Source organism: Misgurnus anguillicaudatus, chromosome 8 (assembly GCF_027580225.2).
Source record: "Misgurnus anguillicaudatus chromosome 8, ASM2758022v2, whole genome shotgun sequence".
In the NCBI taxonomy this organism is placed as follows: Eukaryota; Metazoa; Chordata; class Actinopteri; order Cypriniformes; family Cobitidae; genus Misgurnus; species Misgurnus anguillicaudatus.
The window spans coordinates 39,973,604-39,998,744 of NC_073344.2; the positions used below are offsets into that span (position 1 = coordinate 39,973,604).

Sequence of the window (25,141 nt, forward strand, 5' to 3'; positions counted from 1 at the left end):
CGTAAATTATCTGGGATTGTTCCCAGAAAGAGGACCTAGTAAGATCCCCGTAAAATCCTCTGTAAAACAAACAGCCGAAACAATGTCGCAATGAAAATTTTAAAATTTAAACACACTAATTCTAAATGACCTCTCCAAATAATCTCTTTTCAGAAAACTCCACATGCATGAAGAGAACTGGATATCCACCCTCCATTGAACCAGTCAAAAAGAGACCATTATCTCCTCTAGAGAAACAGGCCACTGTGACCGAAGTAAGGATAACAACACACTTTGTTAGTTAAAAACAAATGTTAGTTTTTGTTAGCAGTTGTTTCCTTTAACTAGTGGTCAGACCCAATTCATTTTTCCCATCATATTAATTTTTTATTATTTAGCAGATGTACAGAATTCTTCCATCTAGATCTTAATGCCTGTACTTTCTCTGCCTATTGTTCTACCTTCTGTCTTTGCTCTGGTTCTGCAACATAACAGGGTGCTAGTTGCCAATCAAAAAGTTGCACTATAAGCAGCAGCTGCTTAGTCTGTGGAAAGCATGTTCACCTGGTTGAGAGGGTCCTCACAGACAGCAGACTGTATCATCGGAACTGCTTCAGGTGACCCATATAAATGTTGTTTTATCTTTCTAGTGATGTAAAGTGTCCTAGCTTGCTCTCAGGAAAATGCATTTTTAATGCAGAATTACATTTTTGCAACAACATAGAACAATATATAATTTGATAGAATATGATTATACTAAACACTAATAGTCTACAAAGCAAAATGCATCTATTTTACACTGCACTGTTTTAGAGTATCTGCTCTAATTTCAGATGTGCACAGTGTAACAACACTTTACTGCCTGGCTCTTACAAGGTCACAGAGAGTGATGGATTGTTAGTTTGCACACACCACTTTACCAAGTCCACCAGTCAATATTGTCATCCAGATCTGAGAAATCAACTGGCACCTGTAATCTCAAACCCCAAAGACCCACCCAGTAGGAGTATACAGTCTATAGCATCACACACTGATGTTAATGCTTCAAAGAGAGGGGATGAGGAAAGTGAAAGAGAAGAAATATTAACAGAAACTCTGCCAGATTGCAGCTCAAAAGAGGAGACAGAGCTCATACCATCTCGCTTCAACAGTTTACCAAATCCTTTTGTGGAAAAAGAGGAGACAGTGCCAGAAGATAACCACAGGACAGCTGCTGATGTAACTAGTGATATCCTTCCTACAAAACCAGTAAAAAGTACTGCAGCACAGGGTCAGCCGATACCAAAGCCCAGACAAGTGTTTGAATCCTCCCCTGCTCCTCGTCCTCTTCCTAGGCCACGCCCGTCCAAAAACTCTGAGAGCTCTACATTCAATGGTGAGCAGTAATGCTGGTCTATTTGTCTAACATTAAATTAATTTATACAACAGTTCTTTCTGGTTCTCGAATCTGATTGGCTAAGAGCTATGCGATATTGTGCTGATAACGGCACTGTAACCGCTTCACCTTTCATATTATTCCGCCACCTAGTGAATGGAGGTCCTAAGCAGGCTCATCTCTGAATGGAAAAACACAGACGCGCTGTTTTGAATCACTCTCCGTGTGTCTCATTGGTTTACTAACGTTAGCTCATGAATCAGTCTGTGAATCCCAAATCGAAAGTTATTATTCCGTCAAAGATCAGCGCTCTTGGATGTTACGTTAAAGTTAATGGGAGAAATGTCTTGTCACATCGTGTGGACGATTAACACTTGGAAAGAGGAATATAAACACTCGTTTTTTTTTCTGGAGCTATATTTCTTATCAGAACGCGAAAACACAGTGGAACTGCAGGTAAGCACCGCAGCTTTTAAATGTGGACATTGATCATTTAATTTATCGTGATGTGACTATTAAAACATGTTATGAGATATCGCCACTGGTATATTTATAAGCAGCATGCAAAAACATCTCTCTGACACTTATAAAAAAAACGTTTTATATAGACCTGACAAGAACAAAGTTTAATAATAATAATCGAGTGCTCGTATCGCGTTAAGAATAAACGAGAAAGCAATAGTAACGTTATACAAGTGTAGTTTTATTAACTTTTACCTCGCGCCAAAACAATAACAACACAAAAGACACTAAATATGAATAAAAAAACAAGTAATAGTTTGATCATGACACCAAATACTGCTGATTTGATCTCATTTTGACGATCATAAACAAACAAGGCCAACATGAGAGCCAGGGAATCTCTGTCAGAGATGTAGCCCAGAGAGGGCGGTGGTCAGCGGGGCGAGTGAACACTGACGTCCGCTCATGCTTTGGTTCTCATTCGTACCGAATCTCACTAAGCAAACGTTCAAACAGGCGCTATCTTTACTAATCGACTGCAGATTTAAATATAATACATATACATTCTCGACTGAACTAATCTTAAAACTACACTTTGTGACCAAGAAACGGTAATATAAAGTAACGGCTTTTCCGTCCATTGAGTTGTTATGAGCTTCAAAGCAGCCGAAAGTTTTACCTGTCATTCTGGCCGCCCTTAAATCCGTGGCGGAAGAAGTAGTTCTCAAACAAAGAGGCTTTTAAAATAACTCCGTTGTTGTTTTCTAGTTTTTGTTTTTTCAAACGTGTGCCGTCGAACTGTTGTATAAAAGCAATATCGCTCTCGGAGTCGTGTGATATAGCTCTATATCATCACGGCTGTGATTGCCTCCGGCACTCGGCCTACGGCCTCGTGCCTCTGGCCTTATCACAGCCGTGATGATATAGAGCTATATCACACTCCTACTCGAGCGATATTGCTTAAGTAAATTTTACATTTTGTTGCAATCTGATTAAAGCTGCAAGTGTTTATTAAAGGTCCAAGCATTAAGGATTTTCTTAATATTATTCATTTTCTGCCCTAAATGTGTCTGGGCGTCAAAGACCGTAAGTTGTAGATATACCAACTTGGTAGGATTGTCAGAAATCTCACCCATTACTTGGGCGCATATGCAAATTTCTGATGGACACTAGGTGGTGCTACAATAAGTTATTTATGTTTTAGTCAATATCTCAACAACTGTGCTTGCTAGAATCAAAATTCGTTCTTTTCCTCTGAATCATTGAGTAATGCTCTACAAAATGTATATCTCAGATTTAATTTCTATCTATTTTTTCCACCACTTTCAAAAATGTACTTTACCTAACTCATTCTAAGCTGCTTGTCCGATTTGCTCAAAACTTGGCATGCATCATCTAGAGACCCTTATTGCAAAAGAATTTTAAAAAGTCAAATCGCTTGTCAGATATAAGCAGATTAAATCTGGGTGTGGCCCACTTACTCCTCAAGAAGCGAGGGAAAGTTTCAGTGAATGAGAATGCAGCTTTTTCCAAAATGTATCATATATATATATATATTAGGGGTGGAACGGTACACAGAAGTCCCGGTTCGCTTCGTACCTCGGTTCAGGCGCCACGGTTCGATTCACTTTCGGTACAATGGAGGGAAAAGCAAAACAAAAAGGAAGAAGGCATTTTTTTAGTACTTAAGATAATCTTAAAAACATAGGTGTCCTTATCAGTGTTATTTTGAGATGTCATGAATATGAACTGAAATGCATTTAACATACTATCTCGTATTCAAAAATGTATACCACTTTAAGTAATCTTGTAAGTAAATCACTTCAAGTAAACTGCACCTCGTCCATTAATTGTATATTAGCAGGCAGAGGCGGACAGAGTTACACAGCTTCATTACTTGAGTAAGAGTACAGTTACCCCTTGCTAAATTTTACTCAAGTACAAGTAAAAGTACTGCAGTCAGATGTCTTCTCAAGTAAAAGTAAAAAGTACTTGTTTTTAAATGTTTTAAGAGTACAAGAGTACATTTTAAAATTTTGCATTACTACTGCCACAGTGCACATTGAACCACGTGAGATGATTGACAGCTGTACAGCAAATGATAGAGCTCTGAGGTCAAATCTGACACGAATCAGGAAGAGGAGACACACATCTCACTCCGTTCGCTCTTTGAGCTCTTCAGATCCCATAATTTAGTGGAAAATGAATAGAAATCTTATTCTGTAAGACTAAATATTTTACTAACATGTGATAATTAATCATTATTTCTCCAAATATGCGCACCATTGTACTAATAGCCCTGGCGGATTCTGTATAGTTTACGTATTTAAATACAAATAAAACGGAGAAGATGAGAATAAAAGTTTAATGATTTCTATTCAAAATAACGCTTTACAGATTAATTATTTTGCACTCCGGGCATAAATTAAGAAATTATTGTCACTGCAAACCAGTTTAATAACAAACAATGGTCAAATGTCGAAGCTTAAAACCTGTCTTGTGATGCTGAGTTTGTCCAGATCAAGTAAGAGTGTGATGTTGAAGAGTAATGAATTTTGAACAACAATAATCCGGGATCACCAGTGATCCCTGCCGCTCTCAAGGGGTTGAATTTTTGTAAGCGGTGATGAAGCTCTGTTTTGGTAAACACAGCAAACACTTAAAGATACAATTTGTATATTATGCGTCGCAAGATGGCGCCAGATCAAACAAAAACAATGATGTTGTTTACTGACGCTCTGAAGTAGCGTGGAATTATGGGATTTGTAGTCTTTAACTTAACCGCTGATGGCCATCAATCAGACGAGAACGAGAAATCACGTTGATGGATAAGGTAATCAAGTCTTATAAATGTTGCGTTTGATGACATCGTTTATTTCATTATGTAAGTTTATATGTGATGTTCAAAACGAAATTTTTAGTCATATTGATATTAGTATTAGTCCAAATTCGATGGTAAACACAGCACAGAATTAAGTTTTCAACTTACAATCTACAATGATTTTTCACATAATGTATTGACAGTACAAATCTTATTGTGAAGTGTCTTAAAATGACCATTTATATTGCTGTACAATACCTTTTGATGTGCATATCGTCCGCGGGAAGACGCGCTGATTACAATCTACACACTAATGTTGTGATCAATATAATAGCATACGTTTTTTGAAGGGTTACGAATCAAAACAACTCACCCATCGCGTAAAACACAAGCAGGATCAGAATCTCGGTCTAGTTAAATGTTGTCGTGAAGCTCTCTCCATCCAGATAATGCAACAACAAATTGATCCTCCCTCGTTTTGTTCCAAACTCTTCTTGGGTCGTTTGGTTGGCCCGTACGCTTACAGGAGCTGACACAACCAGCGGCAGACGGTACAGAGATATCCATAAGTTCATAAGCAAGTGCGTAGCCCGACAGGCGCTATCGCATTGTTCCGCACTGGCTGCGTCCGAAAACTCAAGGCAGTGAGGACTTGTTGCCTCGCTGCCTCATGAGGAAATGACTTCGGCCTCGGAGGCCTGAAGGCCGCTTAGAGAAAGGCTTTCCGACGCACTTCAAAGGCAGCGTGTTTGAAATATAAACAGAGAGCGCCTTTGTGATAACTAATCACATATTTGAAAACTACAATACTAATTTCTCGCTAGAAATGTAATTAAAATGCTTAAAAAGTGAAAATATACGTTTATTTTCACTAAATTTGTGCTCCAGCCGCTTCCTTGGCCGCCATTTTATTTTTTCAAGCTCGACCACTGTTGTCATGTGGTTTACGTCAGTAAAGGCGGTGACAAAGGGTCACATGGATATTAACGTCATTGATAGGAGACTGCACTGCCCCGTGTCAATGTTTTGAATGGAAATTTTCTCACGATTTACAAGTAGTTGAAAACATTACAGGTATTGATAGTAATCAGCTGGACAAAATATATAACACTGGCCTAGTGGTTTTGGAGATTTACTGCAAATATCTTACAAATTGCACTTTTAAAGCGAAAACTATCATTAACTTATTTAGAAAATTAAAATAGTCTGGCGAGGTGGAGCCACGGGTTGTCACATTCCCGGGATGGACCTGCTCCGTCTTCATCCATTGTTTCGTCCATGGTTTCTTCTCTTATCTAAATCTGACTATTGGGACTTTGGCGGAAAGCTGAAGGTGATAGCTGATAGGCTGTCCCAATCAGTGGCGCCTGCACAATCCAATCACGTTTGAGAAAAGGGAAACAACAAATCGAGGGTTTCTGAGATTTTTTTTTTTTTTTAGAAGAAGTAACGGATACTCACGGTTATGGATAGAAATGTAGTGGAGTAAAGAGTACAATGTTTGCCTCTCAAATGCACTTGAGTAAAGTCATTAGTACTCCCCAAAAATAATACTAGAGTAAAGTACAGATCCCTCAAAATTGTACTGTACTCAAGTAAATGTACTCCGTTACTGTCCGGCTCTGTTAGCAGGACAATTTATCTCCTACTTCTCAGCGTGAGAAATACAAAGTGTGGCATGTGAGCGTGTGAACTGACTGAAATGCGTGTGTGTCAAGGTGAATGCATGAGACTTGAGAGCCATGATTAGATGTATTTCCACTCACATACCTAACAACTGCTGAACAACGCCGACGCACAGTCCTCGTCTTTTCCACCACTTTTCGCCTGTACTATTGTAACTGACTGGAAAACTGAAGTTTTGCCAAACTTGCGATCTTAAAGAGGCCGGCGGAGCGTCTAACTCTTGTGGAACACCACTTGCCATCCTCGCTATCGCTGCTCACTAACTGACTGGACCGGCGTCGACCTGACAAAAAACTGCAGAGTGCCAGAATGTAGACGGGCTCTGATAGAGCGCATACATAGGCAGAGCTCGGCTGCATCGGCGCCAATCAGAGCTTCAGAGCTAAAGCGTGGCAACAAATTAGCTGTCCATAAAGAACCCGCGTATCTAACAGTAGTTCCGCATTACATTAATTATTTTGCACGCAAGTTTTTTATTTTCATACCGTGTATTCTCCGTTTAAATTCATGCACCGAACCGTGACCCCCGTACCGATTCGGTTCGAAACGAATACATGTACCGTTTCATATATATATATGCTCTGACACAGAGAAATAATTTTTGCTAAATGGTTGCTAGGGAACTCTGTTTAGTTACTAGGGAATGAATTGGCATTCACCAATGACTATTCTACAAGCCACGAAAATAATTATCCATTATAACTCATGAATTTAGATCTAAGTTTTCTGTAGTTTTAGACCAAAATACCAATTTTTCATGTCTCAAGACCGTTAGGTGGCGCTGTGATGAAACCTTCGGTTTAAAGAGGTCATATTATGAGATGTAAAATAAGTGTTTGGTGTACCCAGAGTGTGAATGGGAAGTTTTTGCTCAAATACCCCACAGATATTTAATTATAGCATGTTACAATTGCCACTTTATAGGCCTGAGAAAAAATGTGCCGTTTTTGATTGTGTACTTCAAAATGCAAATGAGCGAATGAATTGCAAACACTAATCGCAAAGATGGTGGTTTGTTGAAATTGAAACTCAATTGTGTTGTCAATTATTTTCTCTCTCTCTTTCTCTCTGCACTTAATGGCAGTGCTGTGGTTGGATAGTGCGGATTAGGAGGTGGTATTATTGTAATTGGCCTTGCTACCTGTCACAAGGAGTGAAGCTCCTGGTTCGCTCCTCGATCACCACCAGAGGGAGACATCTCCCGAATATTAACTGATTGCACTTGCACCTGAACCTCATTGGACTGCTTTTAAAAACCTCTCATTCATTCACACTCATCACAAAGCCTTGTTTTGCCATGGCATCATTACTGAGCGTTATTTCTGTCCGTGCAGCTGTCGTTATTTCTGTCCCGTGTATATTTTGGGGTGTTTACTTACCTTGTGATTGTTTGCTACCTGCTTTGATAAAATCTGCCTGTTTACTGACTACGAGATTGCATTGCCCTTACAAGTGTGTTGGCAGAAGATTGACTTTGCCTGTACGACTATGATTGTATGCTAATAAAGTGTGCAAATGGATCCTCAGCCTTCTGGTGCTTCATTACACTACCTACCTCACAAAACAGGCGAAATCTGAATGACCTAATTTTTCACATGCTTGCTTATAATGGCTTACCCAAACTAAGTTACTGGGTTGTTTTTTTTCACGTTGTCTAGGTTTATATGAAGCGGTGGGAACCCAAGTATAGCACTTGAACATGGAAAAAGTCAGATTTTCACGCTATGACCCCACTAAGACTATGATTATACGAAACAAGTTTCATGATGATACAGTTTAACTTTGCGAAGATACAGTTGTATGACCATATGTCTTGCTTGCTGTCAAAGGGTTCATTTAATTATAAGGCCAACTAGTGTTGCAGGTACGTCAACTTTTTTTTTTGTGGCATCATACTTTGCCCATATATCAAAGTGTCAAATGTGGTAAAAATATCTAATTTCATTGAGAACATAAACATTTATGTCTAAACAAATGAAAGTAACCTTTTGTTTTCTGCAATTTTCTGCACTTTCTGATAGCAGTTTTGACATTTCAACATTAGCATATAGTCCAAAGTGTATGGGGAAAAAAAAGTGGTTTTAAGGCGATCGGAAAAACGCTCACGGAGATATTTTTTAGCGTTATTTCGCAGCGCTGGGCGAAACTTTGCATGTTTGGTATCGTTGGACTGATTCCGGAATCCAAGTAAACAAGTCCCATGAAAATATGTTGCCCGCAGTCGAAGTTTTTAGCATGTAAAATATTTGTCTGACCACTAGGTGATGCTGTGAGGAAACCCTCAGTTCCTGACTGCCATCACAAGTCCCAAGTGTCGTCTCAATACACATAAGTTTGGCGAAGATTCGGCCTCAAATCTGTTTTTTTTTTTGCGCTCTACGTAAAATTTGTTGAAGCGGTATACGAAAAAGGATTGGCGAAACGACACACATTCTCTAGATGCTACACATAGATTTTCATGCAAATCGGACTAAAGCTCTAGGAGGAGTTCAAAAAGAAGGTTTTTCAAAAAAAATCTAAATGGCAGAAAAATATTCATGATGGAAAATGATGTTTACATAGAATATATAATGACGTAATAAGAAAACTAACAAATACAATAGGGGTCAAGCCTCGAAGGGCAGCAGCAATACCCAGGATTAAGCCCAACATGGGTACAAAGAGAAAAAAAAGGTGAACATGTCTGATGAGGATTATAGAAAGATCTGTGTTAAATCTACATTTAATGCACACTTAAAACTGTTGAATTGTTTATAACTTTTAAACAATAAGTGGCAATGTTGCCAAGATCTTATGACGTAGATAAGATGATGTCCTTAAACTGTGCCCATATATCAACTAGACAAATCTGTCCGACACCCAAAATGGCTGACATAAAACCATTTAGTATTGTTTAAGTCAGCATTTTTCCCTACCACTAGAGGCCACTGCGCCAAAACAATGGATGTTGCCTCAGGTCCTGCTTGTAATCACACACCAAATATGGTGTAAATACGATAAAGCGTTGCAGAGATGTAGACAAATATCTGTTAACCACTATGGGGTGCCGGCAGAAAAGTTGAAGTGCTCTCAGAACATATGTTATTAGAAAACGGTTGAGGTTGTCAAAGAGATTTTAATAACTTTTGGCCTTCATGGTCTGAAGATGATCTGTGCCAATTTTGGTGCCAATCGGACAAACCACCTAGGACTAGTAGTTGTAGATGTAGTAGTAGGTTTGTAGTATAATTCAAAATGGCGGATAGGAAGTAGGTTTGACTGAGATATTTGGTACTGTCGTACTCTGCATGAGCCAAAGAAAGTTTTATGACCATATGGCAATTTAATCAAATGTTATAAGCATTTTTCTAATGTCTTTATCTCTTGACCACTAGGGGACGCTGGCCTAAATGTTTGCAAGTGCTTTCATAACATGTTGCTGATGAACCATACCATTTTTGAAGCGATAGGCAATTGCGTTCGTAACATACTGCAAATAACAACAAAATTCTAAATGGCCGACACCCAAAATGGCTGACCCGAAAACCATTTGGCATCGTTTGACATGCCTTAAGGAATCTTAACAATAACACTTTTATGATTTTATACCTAACTTTGCAGTAGTTATAAGCTGAAATAGCCATTGTTTATATATCTTGAGACCACTAGGTGACGCTGTGCAGAAACAATGCACATTGCTTCAGGTCATGGTTGTGATGACACTCACCATGTTTGGTGTGAATACAATAAAGCGTTGCAGGGATATCTAGCACCTTTGGGGCTTAACTCCTAATAAAAAACTACTACCAAATACAATAGTGGTATTCTGCCCTCCTGGGTTTAACAAGAAAATAATAATAATAAAAATTCTTAATAATAAGAAAACTAATGGATACAATAGGGGTTTTTGCTCCTTTGGGTCTTGACCCCTAAAAATGTCCTGAACTATTATTTAATGTGATTTTAGGAGATCCCAACACTCATGGTGAATTAGTTCCTGTGCTCAGAGAGAAATCACACTCACCTGCTGGGTAATATCACTGCTGATATCTCCTTTTTTGTATATCTTATCAGTCCCTCCAGAAAACATGATTATGCGATTGCATGATTCAATGCATAATCAGCCAAAGTCTGCATATTTATGCGGGGGGGCGCATTTTTTCCAAATACGCCGTACTTTTGCCGCGTAAATTGCAGATTTCCGTGTGCAAAATATGCAGGACTTGCATGATTTCATAATCCCTGCATTTTCGTAGCCAAAAGTCACATTATATCTTAGCAGAAAGTAAAAAAAATTTGCATTTACTTCACACAAGCGCCCGCCATGTCCCCTGTTGCTATGGGAATGTTATGAAGTGACGTAATTACGCGACTTGAACTTCATTAAAAAGCCTGCGGTTTTTGCAAGTTCCTTCAATTTTATTTCATAAAAATGCATAAATATACTGCTAGGGATGCTCCGATCGATCGGCCGTTGATCGGTATCGGCCAATGATGACATTAAATGACTTTATCGGTACTCGCTAAAATGCAGATCTCGTGAATCTTTGTTTACTTTTTTCATCATAGGGATCCTGAATGTGGCTGCAATTAGAGAAAAATGTTTATGTAGTGCAAGCATTTTTATAACCCGTTGCTCATGTGCGACGTGCAGATTTGGAATTCACTCTCTGCCTTTACAGAGATATGTATGAGGAGGCGCTCTGGTCAATAGCGCGACCCGTTTTCACATCCCCATCAAACAGCGTATACAACACATATGTATCGCTGTCAATTGCATCCTCATGACAAAAGTTTATTATTTGCATGCATTTTAAAGTTTTGACCGTTTAAACTTTCTTTTTCCGAACAACTGCTCTTGTCTGCGTACACCTGACGTGTGTGCACAAACACAGCAGCCTGTCATCTCAATAAAATCACTCTCTGCTCTTGACTAAAGAACTGTTGTACTTTATATGAATGCATGTATATTTAATTCATACAATAAATACTTTGAAATCTTTTATTTTCATTACTTTTAAGAGAGATAAACCTTTTTAAAGAGATATTAAATATCTCTTTGCAGATTAAATATTTTGTTGTGCTTATTTATTTGGTTCTCTATTAAAACAATGTTATACCTAATTATTGCAAGTAGTTTAACAAAGGCAACATCTGTGATATTACTTTATCTAGAATAAATGTTAACAGTTACAGTCATCAAGAGCTTGCATATCAGCTTAAAAAAATAAGAATCGGTATCGGCTGCAAAAATCCTGATCGGAGCATCCCTATATCCCGCATATTCCATCACATTTTTTAAGAAAACGTGCCGCAAGATCAAGGATTTTTGCCCGCATTTTTCTGGAAGGACTGTTTTATTATAAATTTGAGTTGTATGATCATTTGAAAGGTTTATTTTCATGTATCTCTCTTTAATTACTTTCTGTTGATGGTATTCTTCTTTTCCCTGATCAAGCAAAGCTACTGACACTCCTAAGGCGAAAGACCCACCCTGGTTGGCCCTTGTCCAATCAGAACCCAAAAAAAAACCAGCACCTCCCCCACCTACAATTACTTCTATGTTTGCCCATACTGGCTCAGTTTCCTCTCTAAAAGAGGGGGGATCAAAACCAGTCACTGCTCTCAATCCCTTTGATGATGAAGACAATGATGATGGAGTGGCAGAAACCAGTTCTGAGCTTCCCCAATGTCCTATGGTGGCCAATCATCCCTGGTATAGTATTACTCAAGGTGATAAAGACAAAGATGGAGACAACAGCAGAAAAAGTCATGCCCCTTCTCAGATTCTAGCATGTGTTCAGAGAAAGAAGCGGCCTGCACCCCAAGCTCCAAAATCATCATCAGGTAGGTCTGACTTCATGCCTTTGCTAAATACACTTCCACGCAAAAGTTTTTTTCTACTGGCCCAGTATGGCCAGTGGTTCAGATTTTTACTTGTCCTGTCAAAATTTTCACTTGCCTCAACAGAAAAAAAATCACTTAATTAAAATAAGGTTATGATATCAAAAACTACTAGTCTAATTCATATAAATATAAAATTTTGTTTAAGACAAGTAAACAATAATAAAGTAAAATAAATCATCAAATTATGAGCAGTTGCACAAATAAATAGAATAAAACAAGCATATAAGTTAAATAAACCGTGCTGTTCAGATTGATCCAACTAGTGTTGTCATGGTACTAGAATGTTTAATTCGGTACCATAACTGGAAAAAAATCTTATTCGGTACCACAAGGCCTTAACCTTTTTTAATTATTACTTTATTATAAGACAAATATAACAGGCAGAATTTTTTTCATTTTCACATTTTTAACACTACTACGAGATTTATTTGTAATTGCAGACTTATTCTCCTCAGCTTCTGTCTGATGCTATAACAGAAGTAGGCCTATTACACTTTAGGAAATATTTTTTTTCCTCTTCAGTAAAATGCCGTAGCCAGGATTTTTCAAGTACCGAGGACAGAAATAAATTTTTATATTTTTAAAACAACATATATAATTTCAATAACAACTTGTGCAAACTGCACTTTGTGTGTGTTTTCTGGTATCTGTCTTGGGAGGGCCCTTCACCTATTAGGTCCCTCCCTTCTCCTTCTAACTCTTTTTTTCCTCCTGCCTGACTTCTTTCTCCTGTCTCCTCTGTTGAATTTAACATAATAATAATAATGTAATGTCTCAGAGTCCAGTTAACGGGTTTATTAACATACAAGCACAAAGTGCAAGCCATGTTTATTAAAATGTAATAGACCATCCATCACTTCACAACAAATGAATTATCCATATAATATTTAGCTTAATTGTCAGTGCAGATTAGCTAGCCACTAGCTAGGATAGAGGTTTGAATCCAATTGGTAGCCCTATTGCATCTTATATTGTAGGCTATTTGCTGCATAACCATTAACTTTTTCATCTTCCCTACTTCTCTTCGTCTGCTCATCTTCTGCTGGCTTTCCAAATGATAATTTAGTTTGTTTCAGCGTTTTCATTTTGGTCATTTGAATGAAAATCAAAGGCAGAAATTATCATGGCGTCAACTTATTTTGAACAATGGATTTGTAGGTATTGAAGATTATGTGAGATGTGCGGGACAACGCGTTGCGTTCTTTAATTGGTTTAGGAAACACTCCGCTATAACTACTTTTGTTTTGAAATGCCAGCGGTATCTGCAAGTATGTGTGTCACGTGACTGTGCTTAAATGCAAGGATAATTGTCTTGTCGGCTATTTTCACATCACAAAACTTAAAGAATAACTACAGAGGACATAACCTCGCCCTCAATGGTAGCTACCACCATGGCTAGATGAGAACCTTAGATGAGAGAGGCAAGGAGCAGGGACCCCCTGATACTAAATGTGTAAAACAGAGATATTTAAGTAAGCAGTAAGGTATGAGAGGCTCTATCCCCTACAGTTTGTGGACCTCATTCACTTATATAGTATGAAAAAAGAATGCTATGAAAGTAAATGGTGTCCACAAACGGTTTGGTTGCAAACATTGCTCAAAATATCTTCCTTTGTGTTCATCAGAACATCATTTATACAGGTTTGTAACAACATGAGAGTGAGTAAATGATGACAGAATTTACATTTTTGGGTGAACTATCTAGTTTTTAAAGTCAAGCCAATTTTATTCATATAGCGCTTTACATTTTTGAAATATCGATAGTAGAGATTGAAATATCAATACACTATTGTTGAAAAATTATCACGATAGTTACCTGTATCGATATTTTTTCACAGCTATAGTTATAACAGGGGAAACAGTCATTTATTTGATTACTCGTTCCTAAAAAAATAATGCCGTTTGTAGCGCCAATAACAAAGTTATTCCTATCACTGCTTATCACCGAGTCCATGGCCAGGGAAAGGCTATGACTAAGCCTTCCCCAGCCTTACACACGCTCCGCCCTTGCTGGTCTGTCCTGTCTGTTGGCGCATTGTCCGTCTTCTCTTTGCTTTGCGATGTATTTTTCACTGCGTGAGAGCGTCTTAGGCTACGAAATGTATTTTCCCACTCCTCAGACTGGGGGTGGGCCGTGAGGTTGGGGGGGCAGCAGGGAGGCCGAGCCTTGACCAGTGGTGGCCGTGGCCCCACCTGGCCACCACATAGCTCCGCCCCTGGTTGTGCACCATAGTTATATGGAAGGGCGAAGTATTGTGTGTATTGCTGTGAGCTATCCCCTGTTTATTTCAACCAATCAAAGACGACTTCAACTTTCCCACAGGGTTTCCAGAAAAGTGTACAAAAACATCAGACGTTTAGCCAACAATCTGTGGGCGTGACGGCTGAGGCTGACACTCCAGGCAGAAGGTGTTTCTCAATGTCAAGGATACTTCCTTGGCAGGACTGGTCTTTCCAAGTCACTTCCTTCAGAGGCTAGGCGAGGTTCCTCTTTAGCATTCAGAAAATACATAAATGGAACAGGCTAGCAAGTGCACGTCATTGCGTCATTACGTCAGTAAAAAGGTGTGCTTTCGCCACTGCGTGCATAGGATTGTGGGTGATTTGAGAGTGTGAAGGATACACATATGCATCCTTTCCCGTATATGGGATATTTTTCATAAGAAGGACTCAGTCCTTGCTGGAAATTCTGAGGATCCTAGACATTGGAACGGTCCTTCAACGGATGTCGATAAAGTAGCATCCTCGAAATTCTGGCTTCCGAGGATCCTTCCTTGACATTGAGAAACACCTAGAGAATAAACACAGATGCTGCAGAGCTGGTGGGAAAACACGAAGTGTATAACCAGATTCAGTGGATCTTTATCTGTAAAATAAAACTGCAACACTTTTGGGCACTATTGCCAGACCTGTCAATCAATTTTAATGCACATTTTAGGGGTTACCTTTCTGTCGTCATCAGATAACAAAATGAAAACAAATGGAGCAGTGGGCCAAATTGGTTGCGAGGCCATCTGAGTTTCTTTCTGTCTGAAATTCTGAAGTTTACTCATGTTCGGGTAAAAAGTGATTCAGGTCATTTTGGGTCGGGTACATTGCTGTGGACCCAATAAGACCTCTAACATAAACCACTTTAATTTTCTCAGTGAGATGTTTTAGTGTGATGTTCAGTGTGTCTTATCTCTCTGTACTTGTCAAGGTGTATGAGCCCCGTAGGTCCCTAAGATCTGAGAAAAAAGGGGTACTCTGTATTCCAAGGACCAAGTTAAAGCGAAGGGGTGATCGGGCTTTTTCAATGGCTGCTCCTCGGCTCTGGAATAGCCTTCCACTCCATATTACTGTAGATCTGCCCCCACATTAGGGTCTTTTAAAAACTACCTGAAAATTCACCTCTTAAGTGGAAAGTCTGAGTTGAGATTGTTGACTTCTATATGTGTGCCTTTTTTGTATATTATTTTGTGATGTTTTATTATGATGTGCTGTTATATGATGCGTTTTTGTACTTATTCATTTATTTATTTATTGTTGTATGGCTGTACAGCACTTTGGTTCAACTGCCCGTTGTTGGAAATGTGCTCTATAAATGAATAAATAAAAAAGAAATGAAATGTCTATCCATTTCTTACAGGTATAAGTTTTTCTCATCTGTTTCTTACCTGCTGTTCTTTTTATCTTTTCTAGCTCTGAGGAAAGAGAGCATCTCCTCTTCTTACTCAGACTGCAGTGCAGTCACCCAGCAGCCTGCAGCTCAAAATCAGAACAACTTGTTCATGAAAAGTGTATCTGAACCATCAATCAACACTTCTACTAGTGCCCCTTCACCAGACACTCAGCATCAGGCTCATTGTTCTCCGAGCTTGTCTCCTGCACCACCACCTACAGGTAGCAGCTCAGTACCAGGCACCCCAGAGACCAGTCGTAGTATGATACTGCCCCCATCTCACCGTTCAGAAGCACGAAATGTCTCACCCTCTTCACAAACACCCAGCACTCCGATCAAGGTTAGAGTTTAATATACATAAACTCATATGGTTTTAGCCAGTATTTAGTAGGGTCATCAATTAATCTGTTTAGCAAGATTAATTTATGACGTTAAAGTTACAAAAACACATACATAAAAAGTTAGGCAGTAAAAGCATGCTCGGTATCTCCCATTCACCACTGTAGAAGTCAGCTATAAAATGTTTAATTCCACTATTACAAACAAATTTAAAGGGGGTTAGAACAATGTTGCGTCAAACGTTGTAGTCTCATTATGATAATTAATTATGTTATATACATATAACATTCTCCCCATCCCTATTTAAGTGAAATAAACATTAGCTCAAAGTAAAGTACTTCTAATGGACTATGATCAATTTTAACCCTCTGGGGTCGGACCCTTTTTGGACACAGTCAGAGGTTCTGACATGCTCTCACATTTGGTCTTTTTTCAGTTGCTTTAAAACACATTAATTGCCAATATCACATAACACTGTATTCAGCACAAACTGTGCTATAATAATATGTAAGATTAATGTATGTACATGTTTGTATTTTTAAGTAAATGATGTTTATGCGTGGTTAGTAAAAACAAGAAAACAAAAAGTTGCTGAAATAAGGCCAAGAAACACATCCTAAACATTTGTTAACAAGCAAAAAAGTTATCTACTCTTGTAGAGTAGAGAATTTGCTACAAAAAGATGTAACAACCATTTAACCCACTCATTCACATGAACAAAAACATTGATTTAACTTTTGTAAGACACTTTTTGCTGTGTAAAGGCAATATGCAAGGGAGGGTCAATGGTCATGAATATTGATGTGTTTCACACCTGAGGAGACCCAACCCCCTAATGGCTCAGTGAGGAATGTTGGGACAAAAGAACTGTGACTGTGGGGAGACTTAAAGAGAAAATCTTTTGCTTGTAGTAAAAAAAAATAGGTTAAAATAAAGTACAAAATACTTTTTTAGTAAAATAAAAGTCTTATAGGCTTGCAAAAAAATGCTAAAAACATGAACAATACAATAGATTTAAGAAGCTTTATTATAATTATAAATGAAGAAGCTTCATTGTAATTTTAAATAATAAAGTAACAATATGTATGTAACAATATTCTATATGACCAGTACAATATGGCTCTAATTAAAAGAAAAGGATTCTAAATGGTCAGCTGTGAAAGTTTGGTGTGCATCTAAAAATACTTCCAAATATAAAAAATAAGGTATACATTTGTAAACCATCACACACTGTAACTCTTTGGGAATGGAGTTAAATATTGTCGTGCCATTGTTCAAAACGTGCGGGTACCAGACGAAGTTGGTGTAGCAGACACATTCCTGAAAACATATCTTAATTAATATCATGTATTTTCAAAGTACAAAGCAACACATCAGTATTACTAATATTGAGAACTTTTTTTTAATAATTAATAGGGGTGACCCCGAATAGTTGAAGATTCGATGCATCGGAGAAGCCGGATTCGACTACCAATCTCACAGTCGAATCGTTGCAGATGTGCTATGAAATGAGGATCATTCAATTTTGGCCGTATATGGGTGCACACATTATCTGATTTCACATATAACAGCTTTCTCCCAATATATTAATATACAGTATATTATTATAATGCTGCAAATAATATGTGATGTAGCAGCTTTCAATAAATATTTCAAAATGCGTTAAATCCAACTAACAAAGCCCGTGATGGGGCTCCACGTACATAAGAGGTTTCTATGTTAATAAACCATTGCATCTTTGTTTCTACATTTAAAAGACAAAGCTGGCAATTCTGGCAATACTTTCGTTTTTTATTAATTTCTTTATTTTATTTATAAATCACTCTGGGTTATCTGATTTATCTATTTGGCTTGTGTTTTGTTTCCGTGCACTTGAGGCATTTTGCACATTTGTTCTGCACGTTGTTACTTCTGACCTTATTTTATTTAAAAAATGTATTTATTATAAACGTAAATTCTGATATAATTTAAGTCTGTACATTTTGGATTGTTTTTCGTTCTATCGACGTTGCGCTATTGCGTTCTGGCCATGTTTGCACATGCAATTTAGCCGAAAGTGCTAGGTGCTCTACGTCTCATATTTAGAAGTTCATCGAACTAAACATTACAAAACGGATGTTTTTCGATGGGTATACGTTTTAAAATGTATTTAAAACCGAGTGGTTATCTATTATGGTCGGTGTTCACTTTCAAATGATAGCAAAGAGATTCCTGAAATAAATAATATCATCAGGTCTTTCTGTATCTAAAGTGAATACAGAGATGATCAAAGTCAAAGCAAGCAAGCATTTCTGTGCTAAACAATAACGCGTAGTGTCTATAAAATCATTAATTTCAGTGTTTTTCTTGTTATAAATTAACGTTTAAAGAATTGTATACAAAGCTTAGTTTTTATCATTTACAGTAACAATCACAAATTATTTGTCATTTGTCTTTTTTTTGGTCATGGCTTTGACGCGCTTAATCTCCAAATTAAATAAAAATACTAAATTGTAGCCGGGGTTTCCAAGGCAGGATCACCATTGTTATTTTTTAGGTTTAGTTCTCAAAATGTTTTTTTGTGTGATGTTCTGTAGATCGTGGCATTAAAATGTTATGAGGAATAATTAAACAAATGTTGCCTTACATTTTACCTTATATAAATGCATCCACAGTCAAATATATACTGTTATATAACTCAGGCAGTAAAGCAGAAAATAATTGGGTACAGAGATGCGCTGTATATGTTTGTTAACAGGCCATTACCGGACATATTTATAGCTAAAAATTAACACATGACGTATCTCCGGGCACATTTACAGCACATCAATACTAGGCTACATCGAAACATTTACACCCGAACAGACATGCATATTTGAGCATGATGACAATCTCTGGGCACATTTACTGTTATCAAGTAAGCAACATGTCAGTAATACAAATATTGTGAATGCATAAGTTCTATGTTTATGCATAGTTTTATGCATTAAAAAATCAAGCAACACATCAGTAATACTAATATTGAGAACAGAAAAGCCGGTAAATGTAACTTTATGAATTTCGGGTTCGTTTCTGCATGCCCCCGTGCGAGTAAATGACGATGAAGCCACGTTACTAAAAAAAAATTATTTGTATCATGTATTGTCGGAAAATACAGATATGTTTATATATATATATATATATATATATATATATATATACATCTTGTATTTTCAAAATAAATACGCAAAACATCAGTAAAAGTCTACTAATAAAACAGAAAAGCCTGCAAATGTGACTTACCCTTTATGAATGTCCGTCGCATTTCTGCAAATGCCCGCTGAAGAGGAGAGTGATGCTGCCACACAAAAGTTTTTAATAATTAATATAATGTATTCTTCACAGTAACAAACTTATAAAGCAATACTAAGGCAGTAAAGCATAGTTGAGATAAGATAATTGGGTACATAGATTCGGTATATCTTTGTTAACGGGCCATTACCGGACATATTTATGGCTAAACATTAACACATTACATATCTCCGGACACATTTACAGCACATCGATACTACATCGATACATTTACACCCGAACAGATAGTCGCGTAAACAAGACTTGTTGAGGCATAAACACTAGTCAAAATATATTCTAAATAGTGATTTTGTTTTATGACATATTGTATATTTACAGCACACCATACAATCATACTGTTTAACGCATGATATCTCCGGGCTCATTTACAGCACAATGTTACACCCGAGCAAATAAAGAAGCCTTATTGATAAGTCGGCATGGACACTATAGTTATAGTAGTGATATTGCTTTATAACATATTCACATTACACTAATCAGCATACGGTTTAATGTAAGAACTATCATTTTAATGTAAACAAGTTGCCAATTACGAGACGTTTCTATAAAGTCATTATGAATATCTACGTGCAAATAGTCAGTATACAGTTTATAAAAGTTTACATCACACAACATTTCAACAAATGTAGGTAAAACTTACTCTTCAGAAATTATATCCTAAGCGTGTCATCTTCCCAGCGCGTTGATAAGTGAATGAAACTGTCAAAACTCGCTGGTTCTTAAAGCATTGTTTGGGGGCGTTGATCTTGTTTGCATAGCCCGCATCAGGTAATTTCCATATGAATGGCGCGCACAAGGTAGGTGGGAACACATTAGGGCTAATGAGGTCGAGACAGAAAAACTGTACCTCTCTTTACTTACATGTCGATTACACAAACAGACAATGAGTTCTTCAGATTTTAATTACATCATGTAAAAGTAGACATTTCAGGCTTTCTTTAGACATATGTATCATGTTCGTGTGACAAGTATTGGCGGAGTTATCAGTTCATGTTTGAAACGTGTTTGAGGAAAATGGTCAAGGAGACAGAGATGTCGAAATGCACTCCCTGTTTATTTTCTTTATTTGCCAAAAGCACACAGTTTTGTTGTTATTATGAAGGCACTCACATTAAAGTAGAGACTTCACAGTTTCGAATGATGTATTACATGTATGTGTATGATTATGAATGACGGAGTATTTTAAGTGGATGTCACAGGAAACAGGAAAAAATGCGTCAAAACGCGGCCCCGCGTTTTTGGACCCCAGGGGGTTAAGTATGTGGATCAAACAAATGATTAGATAAAATCTTGAATCTCACATAAGTCTTATGCAGAAATCCCAACCTCCAAAAAGTCATTTCAGGTAGGTATCCCGAAGCCCCCTACCCCCCTCAAAAAAAAAACAAAAAAAAAAAGAGGACAAGGATACAGACAAACAAACCTGCAAAAAGTCATTTCAGGGAGGTATCCCGAAGCCCCCTACCCCCCCACCCCCCAAAAAAGGAGGACAAGGATATGACATTTCAAGATATAAAAGCATAATATTAATTTCTAGAGGCCTATGCAATTATTGGTAACACTTTACTAGGTCTCACTTGTTAACATTAGTTAATGTATTAACTAACATGAACTAACCATGAGCAGTACATTTGTTACTGTATTTGCTAATTTTTGTTAACGTTAGTTAATAAAAATTCAGCTGTTCATGGTTTGTTCGTGTTAGTTCACAGTGCATTAACTAATGTTAACAAGATTTGAATAATGTATTAGTAAATGTTTAAATTAACATTAACAAAGATAGAAAACGCTTTATAAATGCAGTTCATTATTATATGTTAACTAATGTAGTAAACTAATGTTAGCTAATGAACCTTATTTTAAAGTGTTACCCAATTATTTGTTAATTATTTTACAATATGTAGATTACTTTTACTATTTATATAAGCTGCTTATAATATTTATATAAACTGTTTTATTTATATTCTATTGCAACTTTAAACAGGTCTAAGGAGTTTGTTGTTTTCATGTAGCCTTGGCAACTAGTAGCCAGCCTGAAAAATATGCACATGATATTAAACTTGTTGAACTCACCTCAATGTCAGCAAGGAGTGTGGAGGCCCAAGAGGCGAAACTCTGTTGTGTTATGGGTAACAGTCTGTAGATGGCGCTGCGGAGCCACGGCCGCCATTATGGACTGTAAGCTGCTGAAATCGTTAGCGCGCCTTACAACTGTGAATATGAGCAAGTGGTTACACTGTAAAAAAAGTCCGTAAAAATTTCAATGTTATCGCAGCTGGGTTGCCGGTAATTTACCGTAGATTTACATTTATGTTATTTACTGGCAAGAGTTTGTTCAAAGTTAAATAAATTTTAAATATTAACAAGTCTTTATCTTTACAGAATGAAACTATACAATAGCAGCCTCATGCAAAGCATTCTGGGAACCAGAAATCATCATCAACCTTTTTCTGTTTTTTGCTTCAGATTTTGTTTCCCAGAATGTTTTGCTTGATGCTGTTTTTTGGTTTTGCTCTGTAAAGACGGAGACTTGTAGATGTTTGGTGTTCATTTAACTTTGAACAAAATGTTGCCGGTAAATAACATAAATCCAAATCTACGGTAAATTACCGGCAACTCAGCTGCAATTTCTACGGATTTTTTTTACAGTGTAAAACGCAAGCAGTGTTCTGCAATAAATTGCAAAAATTATCAGTCCACCAGAAACTTGTTAATATTTTTGTGATATTCTATGTTTAAGCAATAAGGTACGAGAGGCTGTGCTGTATTGTGAATAGGTAACGGCTGAAGGGCGTTGTTAGGCACGACGCTAAGTCAGCCGTTGCTTATTCACAATACAGCATTTGCCTCGAGTACCTTATTGCTTTTATAAAACGGTTACCACACAATATTAAAGTAAAAAAAAATATTAGTGCAACTTTCATGAAGTTAAATCAATAAAAGCATTCCTTCCGCTAGATAAAATAGTCCCTGAATGCAAACAACAACATGGAAGCTCAAATAAAAACAACACACTGCGCTCAGACTTTGTCTCATTATATGTTTATGTGTTGCTAAGGGTGTTGCTAAGGGCGCAGTGATATTAAATTGACCGTTGGGTAAAGCGGTCATAGCAGTGTTTTATCGTGAATAAAGCACACCTATTGACCAATCAGAATCAAGGATTGGAACTAACCGTTTTATAAAAAAGATTAACTATTAAGAAATGTTCATTTATAATTTTATTTATTTATTTTTCCAAATCATATATATGGTGATGTTCACTCATTTCAAAATCAACATTTGAATAAATATCTTATTACTGTGTGTCTGCCTATATATTATTTCATGAATTTCTGTTATTCATATAACAAGGAAAATGCATAATAGAACATAAATATTGATAGATTAAAGGTTTGCAGTAATTTTATAATTGTATCTTTGCAAACCGTAAGTGGTAGGCTAATGAAGCCGATTCGGTGGGGGACATACCCTTACGAAAAAGTACTATAGGAATCTTATAGTATTTTTGGACAAAATAGAATAGTAATCTTATAGGAATACTATAGTAGTTTGGGACATACTATCATGCTGTGGAAGTACGATAAGACTACTATAGAAATACTATAGCAGCTTTAAAATATTATAGAGATATTAGAACATCACAGAAGTATGTTATGTTCTGTAATACCTCTATAATATCCTAGAGCCGCTATAGTATTTCTATAGTAGTCTTATCATACTTTTATAGTAATATTTTGTCCCAAAATACTATTTTCCTAAGGATAATTAGGCCATGCATAACCACGTTGTTTTCGTATTTAGATATGACGACCAGAAAAAAAAAAGTTATGCCAAGTTTTTGTTATGTTAAGTTGGTTCAGTGCCATTGACTCTCATTATTTTTTGGCGTTTTCCTTCAGTTTTCTGTCCATAATGGCGGCCCCGCCGTCACGTCATGGGGGCAACTGTTGCTATGGAGCGTTCTATTGAGTTTCGCCTGTTGGGCTTCTATACTCTTTGATGTCCGTTCGGGAGAAGAGATAAAAGCCCGCCCACACTGACAATTGATTGGTTTATTTACCGGAGCAGGCCAATCAGGATGCTCTCTGTCTTACATGCGCTTAATGAGGCACACTAGCAGACACACGCAAGGTCTCCCCCTCCCTCTCTGCCGTGCGCGTGCTACTCTTTCTTGCTCGCTCTAGATTCCGGGAGATTTTTAACTAATTTGCGGGCATCAGGGAGCCGCTATCAAAATGCGGGAGACTCCCGGAACTTCCGGGAGACTTGGGATGTCTGTCTTATGCCTGGCTCACACTACAGGATTTTTAAAATCCTGGCAGATTATGTAATCTGGTTGCAGCACACACATAAGGAGATTCTTGTCAGTTATTCTTCTCTTAAATCTTAAACATGCTTACACTACAGGATTTTAAAATCATATTGCATCACACACTACAGAGTATAATTAAAATTGTTCTCTCATGCCTGGCTCACACCACAGGATAATCGGGCCGAATTTACCCCGATTTTCCACTCCCGAGAATCCGAGGGAAAGTCGGGCGGTGGACCTTGATCGGCTCCGAAGTTCGGCCCATATTGTCCTGTGATGTGGGACGTTTGGAGGTCTAGACTTGCACCTTCCGGTGTGCTCTCGGGCAAATCGGGGCCGCCCCGATCTTATCAAACATGTTTGATATTCAGGATTTTAAATCCGCATAATTACGTCAGTACTTTCACAATAATCATTAAGAGACGGAGATGATTGACAGCTTTCGGGCCCGCGAAACAAGCTGCTATACGGGTAGATAGCGCAGCCGGAGAAATAGTTTGTGGAAGTCAAGTGTTTCATTTTAATTTCATTCCGTCACAACTGCAGCTCGTTGGGGCAGACAGACTATTTAAAATATAGAAATTAATTCTTTGCTTGATTCACGTTGTCACTCTTTTAAAAACATTATCTTTAATATTTTAAAAACAACAGAACATGATGATGGTCACTCACATCACACACCTGCAGCTATTCTGTGTATAGAGGAAATTTAATAAAATAAATAGGCATACACGAAATAAGTAACAAAACTAATTTAAAATGATATGACAATTTTCAGTTATTTTTTTGTGACACGCTCCACAAACGCAAAGAAACCGATGGGGCAGCCGGCAGAAAGCGCATCATGTTTTAAATATTACTTTACAAAAGCACAAAGTTTTTATCTGTATGACCATATAACCATAAAAGTAATTTCAGGTCATCATGCATGCAGTGCTGTTCAGTGTTCACCGGCATGTAGGCTATGTACTAACAAACATTACGTTATCATGACATATTTTTCCAAAACCATTAGTAATGTAAATACTGAATTTAACACTACACTGCAAGAAAATAGAATAGAATAGAATAGAATAGAATAGAATAGAATAGAATAGAATAGAATAGAATAGAATAGAATAGAATAGAATAGAATAGAATAGAAACTTTACTGTCATTATAAAACTATAATGAAATTTGTTTAGAAGCTCTCAAAGACCAGCAGCCTCAGAAGAATAAACAACAAAAATAGAATCCACATAGTATATAGCTACAAAATAATATCACCGCAGAGTAGTATTATATACA

General features: G+C 37.3%; 1 protein-coding gene across 3 annotated transcripts in view; it reads left to right on the forward strand.

The window, feature by feature from the left end:
* The window catches only part of micall1a (MICAL-like 1a), a 118,899-nt gene that overhangs the window by 67,353 nt on the left and 26,405 nt on the right, over positions 1-25,141 (forward strand). For 2 of the 3 annotated variants that reach the window (XM_055213413.2, XM_055213415.2), the window contains 6 exons: positions 154-254; positions 475-596; positions 813-1,354; positions 10,270-10,333; positions 11,761-12,149; positions 15,891-16,210. In XM_055213413.2, coding sequence (XP_055069388.2) covers positions 154-254; positions 475-596; positions 813-1,354; positions 10,270-10,333; positions 11,761-12,149; positions 15,891-16,210 — 1,538 coding nt within the window. The remainder of the gene's footprint in view (positions 1-153; positions 255-474; positions 597-812; positions 1,355-10,269; positions 10,334-11,760; positions 12,150-15,890; positions 16,211-25,141) is intronic. The other variant, XM_073870905.1, reaches the window with a different exon arrangement.